Source organism: Alligator sinensis, unplaced genomic scaffold (assembly GCF_000455745.1).
Source record: "Alligator sinensis unplaced genomic scaffold, ASM45574v1 scaffold372_1, whole genome shotgun sequence".
Classification (NCBI taxonomy): Eukaryota; Metazoa; Chordata; order Crocodylia; family Alligatoridae; genus Alligator; species Alligator sinensis.
The window spans coordinates 557896-566389 of NW_005842387.1; the positions used below are offsets into that span (position 1 = coordinate 557896).

Here is an 8494-nt window from a genome sequence, read left to right on the forward strand (position 1 = left end):
CCGATAGACTACAATCTTACTTTATACCCCCCTAAACAAAAAAACCCCCAACAGATTATTTTTGTCCAAATTATATCTACATACCTAAGTAATCACAGTAATATCAAAAGAATCACAATAAGAACTGATATGTGATTCTTGTCCATGCTTTTAATCTCTTACAGACTGAAGAACCTTAACAAAAACATTTTTTTCCTATTTACAATTTGCAAAGGTTTCACCCACAAGAACCAAAAATCTTTAATTCCAAAAATGTTCAAAAATGGCTTAATTGCAGTGGTAAAGCCAGGTTGGCTTTATATTGTATAGAGGCTGGCTTTAATCTGTAAAAGCTTCCTCACGTTGTCCTACCAATGGCACCTCAGTCCTGTTCCACAACATTTCTGTCTGATCTGCTGTGAGGAAGACACTACAGGACACTGCAAAACTAAAAGAAACCAGAAAAATCATTCTGGAGATACAGAGAAGCCATCAATCAAAAGTGAGGGTGAAGGGCATAACAAGTCTAAAAATGTGTTTCTTAGCTGATTGTGGTAAGTAAGAAACCAGCATAAAATGCTCTAAATAGGACCACTAAAGCACTACAAGCTGTTTTTTAGCTGACATTACACAGCCTGTATTTCTGAACAACAAAATTTTTGAGCACTTGGGGAGTTTCAGTTTGTCTCACGTTAAGAGGTGAGACCCAAGAGCAGCAATCAGGTAACAGAGTCGCTTTCAAGAAATGAAGACTTGCACTTACTGGAGGCCATTGCATGTTGAAAGGGCAACTTTGGAGTTCTTGATACCTCTAATGTTCCCATGATAATAACAGTGCTCTCCGCCCTAAGGGTGTTAAAGAAAAAATAAACAATTACTTTCAGACATTTCCCTTACATTGGAATAACTAACTGATCCTTTGCTGATGAAGAAATTTGGGTGAGAGCCTAATTCAGGGGTGGGCAAAATACAGCTCGCAGGCTGAATCCAGCCCACCAAATGATTTTACCCAGCCCATGGCTGCTCCTCTGAAGAAGAACTGTATTTGACCCGTGGCTGCCCTGGAGTTTGGTGCCTTTGCTCTTCTCCCTTCCTCATGCCAGCCTGCTGCAGCAGCACCACCAACTCACTCCCCTCCCTGGTTAGCCCGTGTTGTCCCACCTCCCCAGTGTACCACCTCCAAGGCAGGGGGCATAGAGCTCCTGGCTAGGCTTCTGCCTGGTAAGGCTGTCTGTTTGCCTCTCTGACCCTGAGGCCGACAAATGGAAGCTCAGGTAAGGTTCTCCCTGCTGGGGGAGAGGGGGTGCAGAGGGAAGAAGGCCAGGGCCTGGTAGGAGTACAGGTGCCGCTAACACAGTGGCATGCCATGTTCCTGCGCAAAGCTGCACCACATGGCCTCAGCTGGAACAGCTGGCATGACTCCTGCCCAACCCTGGCTTGGCTCCTGCCTGACCCCAAGTCCCCAGCACACGCCCGGGTTGGACAGGAATGGCACCAGCTGCACCCACGTGGCCCATCATGGCGTGCAGGAACACAGTGCAGCACTGGCCTGATCACATGCTGGGGACTTGGCTGCTGACTTGGAGCAGGGGAGGGGCTGCAGGGAGAAGGGGGCCAGGAGCCACAGGTCATTCAGGCCCAGTCAGGCTGGTGCCACGCTGTGTTCCCCCCGCTTCTCTCTGCACTCCTTTCCTCATCCCAAATCCCTGGCACGCAGCTGAGTCAGGCAGGAACTGTACCAGCTGCACCCACATGGCCTGAGACAATGCATAGGAATTCAGCACAGCACCAGCTGAGTCACATGCCAGGGACTCCAGGCAGGAGAGGGGATGGGGGAGAAGAGAGGAACAAAGATTAGGTTCCCCTAATCATTGTTCTTTCTGCCCTTAGCTCAGGGGTGGGCAATTATTTGGGCTGGAGGACCACTTAGGAAGTTTGGGTGAGCTGTTGCAGGATGTGGGGGGTGCTGACCTGGTCCACAACAGCTCACCCAGACTCCGTAAGTGGCCCTCCAGCCCAAATAACTGGCCTAATTCAGGGATCAGCAACCCTTAGCATCTGTACCAGAACATGGCACACAAGGTCATTTTGCTCAGCATGCCACAACTACCCAGGCTGTGGGCAGCTGCTGCCAGCCATGGAGCTGAGCTGCTCACAGAAGGCGATGGGGAGCAAGCCCTGATACAAGCAGCCTAGGCTCTGTGGCAGGCAGCAGCTACCCAGAGCTTAGGTTGGGTACAGTAGGCAGCCAGGAGGCTGCAAACAGCTGTACCAGGGTCCAGAGCCTTGGAACTGGCTCCGTGGCAGTGACGAGTGCATGTGTACCTCCAGGCAAATGGCGGGGTAAGAGACCAGGGTTGCACTGATCCTGGCCCCTCCCCTGCCATCCACCCAGAGGCGCATGTGCACCTGCCTCCAGCAATGAGGATTGGGCCCCTCATGGCTCCTCTGCTGTCTACCTCTGGCATGCTAAGTGGAGGCACGGCTTGACGTTGGGGTGTTTTCGGTACTTGGCCCAAAAACATTGCCCATGGTCTAATTGCTACATTAGCAGTCACCGAGTCTTCTGATTGTAAACAAGAGGGTCTGTGCTGAGCAAAACTTACTTACATGTGAACAGAGAGGGGTAGTTAGGCATGTTAGCCTGAAATCAGGCAGAAGGCAGGTAAAGACACACCTTATAGACTAACTACATTTAGAAATTCTTTTGTGGGTAGTATAAATTTAGTTAGTCTGTAAGGTGCATTTCTACCCTGCCTTCTGCCTCATTTATATATGGCTTCCATAGTAGAGGCTGGTTTTCATTTTGTTAATCTATAAAAGGGTTGTCAAATCATCCAGCCCTTTGCTGAGCTGGTCTACAAGATGCATTGGGACTGACTGCCAGTGCTGCATACAGTGCCTGCAACACTGGGTCCAGCCCTCATGCCATATACAACAGGTGCCAGCCATGCTTTGGGGCTTCCACTGCACAGTTCACAGGACAGACCTGGTGCTGCATGCAGCACAGGGGGTCGGTCCAGGGTGCATACTGCAGGCAGTGTCTTGCTGGACAGGCCCTGCTTGCTGGCTCAGGGACCAGTCCAGATCAGGCTCCAGGCCACCTATGCATGCCAGAGCCAGCACACACGGTTGGTCCAGCAGGGTGTCACATGCAACCCATGCCCCATATTCCTCATATTCCTCAGTGCTGAAAGCCTGAATCCAGCCTGTGCACCATGTACAGAGTGAGCCCCAGGGCTAACATGTGCTGCACACGGGGCATGGGCTGGACCAGTCACACATGCTGTACTCAGGACAGGGAACCAGCACAGGGTGTGTGCTCAATGCAGCTCCCCACTGGACCAACCCTCTTTACCAGCTCTGGCATGGCCCTGGAACCAGTGTGCAAAGCTGATCTGATGCAGGCATCACAGACAGTGTATGCAGTACTGGGTCCAGCCCATGTCACATGCAGAGCATAGGGCCAGCATCAGGGAGTGCCCCATGCAGTGTGTGGATTTGGTCCAGAGACCAATGGGTCAGATCTGGCCAGCGGGCTATGTCTGGCCTATAAGTTGCATCTTTACCTTGCTTTCTGCCTTATTTATGTATGGCTTCCATACATAGCAGAGGCTGGTTTTCCTTTCTTAAAGTAACAATGTTTTTAATTATGTTGTTCTTTAAAGAACAGTTCTTCTCTAAAAACTGACTCTGTGGAAATGGTGTTTTGGGGATCCAAGAGTATCACAGTATATCAATAATTTTCAGATTAAAACTGTTGACATTACATGTAAAATTTTGTTTGCCCCGGTTTTGGCCACAAAAATTCTGCCTGGAATCCTAAAATCAAACTTATTTTTGTTTTCCTAAAAATCAATGTCAATAAAACTATTTTGTAACTGGAATTTAGTTAGTAACACTATGATGATGTACAAGCCAGAGACAGCCCAGCTAAATCATCTAAAACCGTTAACTGAACTATGCCATAATATAAATGTACCTTTTTTGCAAAAGTAGATATGTTCTAAATACATACAAGCAACAGATCATTTGAATAAAGGGGCTGTTTTTACATACCAGCATTCAATTTTCAAAGAAGACCCAGCTTTTACTTGCAGCTCTTTATTTAAAGAGCCAAAAGTGTTAGGAACTTTAGTGACAGATAAAAATGTGAAGCCCATACCCCAGAGAACTTACAGAGTAAGACTCAAAAGCAACTTGGACACATAAGACCATGTCTATCCCGACATAAAGTGCACATTTAAGCTCACGCTGGAGTACAAATCATGACCAGACCTGCCCACATCTACACACAACTACCAGCACAAACATTCCACCCAATGGAGTACACTAGTTAATACTGTTCATACAACATGCTAGAGTGTATCTCTCACTGCTGTACGTAGCCCAGGTTCTCTCTCACCTAGTATGATGAAACGCTTCTAGTAAGTGGCAGGGGCAGGAAGCAGGCACAGAAGGGAGGGACCAGCCTGACACTGCCACCAACCAAGCTAAGCCCAGGTCCTCGTCCACTCACTCCCCGCAGTTAGAACCTCTGGAAACAGGCGTGGGAAGGAGGGACCTGTCCACTGTCCCCGCTGCCCCTGGTTGACCTGGGCATGGAAGGAGCCCCAGGGCTAATCCTAACCTGCTCCAGCCAGGGGCTGTGTGCAACAGCTGTGAAGAGTCCCAGGCTCAGCAGGAGATGGGCAGCACAGGTGAGGCACCCCTTCTTGTACCTGCTCCCTGCCTGATCCCTCCTGCTTTACCCCAGTGACCTGGGGGCTCCAACTGCAAGATGCAGCTCCACAGGGTGCAGGACTCCACCAGAGGCGGTGGCAATGAGCAGATACCTGCTACCTTCTTCCTGCCTCTCCCCTCCCTGTTTAGTCCTGCCAGTCCAGGGACTCCAGCTGCAGGGAGTAACTACACAGGTTACTGGGCTTGGCTGATAACAACAGTGGTGGCAGACAGGTTCCCGCTTCTTGCAACTACTCCCTGACTGGCCCTTCCCTGAAGGACTGGGGTGTCCCCACTGGCCTGGGGATGGAAAGTTTACTAGACTACACAGGAGAAAGGGGGTGTGACCACACCACCCCAGAATTCACCCATGGTTCTGCTCCAAAAGAATGAGCACTGACATGTGAGAAAACAGTGTTTTGCAGAGATGGGATGACTAGCTGTGGCATCAGACCTCTTGGATAAAGAGGCTGAATTTCCTGGATGTCTACAAGGAGCTTGCCCTGTCCTACAACATCAGTAGTTAACGCTGAGGGAGTTGCTACCAGTGCAAAAATAGGAAACAATTTCAATCTGGAAGTTGGCAACCCCAGAGGGCTATAGCTTTATGGCAAAAAAAAATTGATGTGGGGGTTATTGCAATAAAGATTTGCAAAGCCATAGGGAGACATCTTTATCTTTGTGCTGTCATTTGGGATAGTCATTGGGACAATCCCAAAATTATAAATGGTTTTCAGAGAATGGGGCTTCTAAACAGTGCTGGGACATAACCTGATAAATGGCCTAATCTCCCCATGGAGCCAAAGAGTACACCATCTGCCATGGATACTCATCCCTGTTTTTGCAGGGGCTGATGGAAAACAGGGGAAGGTTTATGCACGGTAATGTTGGCAGCACAGGCAGGGTTTATAATGCTAGAATATTGAGATGATTGGGTGTTTACAAATGTGGCCTGTCAGAAGTCTCATTTCTACAAAAAAAGAAGAAAGAAAAAAACAGGGGTATATGGTCCACTTTCATTCTAAGGGTATATGGTCCACCTTCATTCTAGGAAACCCTACCTACCTACTTCATCAGCCATAACTGATAAATCCATACACAGAGAACTACAGATAGCCCAGGGCTTTAGCCAAATTTTAAGCATGCATTTGGGGGCTAACAGGTAGCTGGTGCTGCTTTCAGAGCTACTAGGGTGCCAGTGTTCCCAATGTCATGTGCACATTTGTGAAGCCAAAGGCAAATCATTCATGGTGAGTGACATAATGGTTTATCAGCACTTCAAGGATGTCATCCACAGCAGAAGTCTTCCAATTTAGTTGTTCACGCTCTGGCTCAGCAAGAGAACAGGAAAGTAGGGGTTGTCCTCTGCACCTACACCACTGTCATATGTCCTTGGTGATACAAGCAAAGCTTGTACCAACTTTGCAGTTTTCACACTGATTTTTCCTTGACCTCCCTATCTTGACTAGTAGCCTACAAACACATTGTATAATGGTACATTGTCCCTTTTAAATATTTACTATGGTTATATGAAAATATTTTGCAACATGGAACATTTCCAGTTCCTTAGAGTGATTGACTGTGTACTGTCAGAAGAACCCAGGAGTAGGGTATACTCAGGCTTCAATATACATTAATGCAGCTGTTGGTCACATCTGGCACCCACATGCTCATGGTGCTGTGGTGTGGGAGGAGAATCATGTTCTAGCTTGACTTTGTTTTCCACCAAGAATTGAAAACTTCCAGTGGGCATGCAGCCCAAAATCTGTTTTGTGGAATCAAAGTTCAGTTTACAATAGGTCAATTGCTTGATGCAGAAAGGAGCTACAAATACAGTCTGTCAACAGAAGAGGTTTTGGACAGTACTGTTATGCTATCACTGGAACCAGACAGAAGGGCATAAACAAATATACATTTGCAGCAATTTCAAAGGTGGGGGGATGGGACAGACATTGCTGTTGCTGTTATTCTGTAACTGTTAGGCAGCATCAGCCTGTAGGGATACAAGTGAGCTAAATCACTGCAACTTTTATTATGGATGAAGCCGGGTTACACTTCTGCTACACTTGCACTGCTATAGAATCATGCCAGGGATTCCTGGTTTTCTCTGTTTAAAAAACACAACGGCTCTGATAAAAACTGTGCATCCTCTGATTAAAACCCCCAAAAACCACAATTAAAATGAAATGCCACTATATGTATAGGTATCAATTGAACACAATGGTTTATTGATATATTTACAAATTTTAAAGCAATTTGGAAGCCTACTAGTGTCTCAACCACTATAATACAATAATTTTTAAGTACCTATAAATTTTGGCATTTGATTTTGGGTTTATCATGGAAAAATCAGAGCTCCCCCTGCCCCTTTGCTCACCAGGTTGCAGATCCAGGTCCCTCACTCTCAAACCACAGCCCCCTACCCCTGCTGGTGCCCCTCGCTCCCCACCTACAGCCCCCCTGCCTGAGGGGATCCTCAGCTGCCAGGGCTACAAGGCCAAGGACCTGGGTCTGCAGGCCCTGCCCGCTGCCTCCCCCATGGGCGGCACACAAGAGTAGAGCCCATTGGGGGGAGGGCAGGTGCAGGCTGCCCGCTGTGTGTTCGGGCTCTCCACCCTGCTGCCCTCCCCCCACCGGGCAGGACCCAGTGCAGCATGGCAGAGCAGGGCTGAGTGGGGAAGCTCCTTGCCACTGATAGCCCTGCACCGCCCTGGCAAAGTGTCCCCTAGCTGCCTGGCAGCAAGGGGCACAACTCCACACCACCACCCCTGCTGCTGCCAGGCAAGTATTTTTCTCAGGGTTGGAGGCATAAAGTAATAGGAGCTGCCTCCAGTTCAGCTATCCACCACGTGTTAGCCACCCCCGCCCCACACTTTCTAAGGACAACTTCTAGATTCCTCAGCATACAACATTGCCCAAGCGATGTACATAGCCCATGAGGTGGTCCTTGGACATCTTGCCAGCCCTTCAGCCTAGAAGGGCTAAATGTGTTTGGTCAACATAGCCACAAACAGGCCTTCGGGATTTCTGGTTCTTCTTTCAATCTGGCTGCTTCGTACTCCAAAAAAGTAGCTCCCCAGTTCCACCAGGGCAATCCTCTCACATTCCCAACACAACCCTATGCAGCTTCATTTCCTCCCTAGACAGACCTCTGTTTAACCTGAAAATCCCCTGAGCACCTGCAGTTTTCATTCCAAACAGACTGAGAACTAGTTTGGCTTGATCAGCTAAGACTTGGGATTCAGAAACTAGGCAGAGCCAAATCTGAGGAGCCGAACCTGTTAGGTTTGGTCCCAATGTACCTAACATATACTGACAGGATGAGAACCCTCACAAAATGCAGCTGCGTGTCTTTTCTTTTAACAGCCAATCAGAGTGCGAAGAAATGTTCGGACTGGTAGCAGCATGCCTCCATGATGGTGGGGACACAGCGGATGGAGCCTCGCCCCCCGGCCCTGCTCCCTACAGGTGGTGACGAAGGAGGAGTGGGGGCGAGGCCACCAGAGCTAGCCTCGCCTCGCCCCCTTGCTCTGTGGAGGTGGAGGTGGTGGTGCAGGGGAGCGGGGTTGGGATGCCACGGGGTGGGGGGTGGCCACTAGTGCTGGCCTTGGCCCACCCCTCCTTGCTTCCATCATCGCCGCCTGCAGGGCCACCGTGGGCTGATACTGAAGCAGCGTGGGGGGAGAAGCAGGCCTGATGTGGGGAGGGGCGGGGGGGGAAGGAGCGGGAATGCCATGGCAGCGGTGGTGGCAGTGGAGGCAGGGGAGGAGTGGACCTGGCCCCAGGCCTGATG

At 49.3% G+C, this 8494-nt stretch overlaps 1 protein-coding gene across 1 annotated transcript in view; it reads right to left on the reverse strand.

Annotated features, from left to right (window-relative positions):
* ADAM23 (ADAM metallopeptidase domain 23) overlaps positions 1-8494 on the reverse strand; it is a gene marked incomplete at its 5' end in the record, with an annotated part of 186474 nt that overhangs the window by 80777 nt on the left and 97203 nt on the right. Inside the window, one exon of the mRNA XM_025211029.1 lies at positions 743-825. Within this exon, the coding sequence (XP_025066814.1) occupies positions 743-825 (83 nt within the window). The remainder of the gene's footprint in view (positions 1-742; positions 826-8494) is intronic.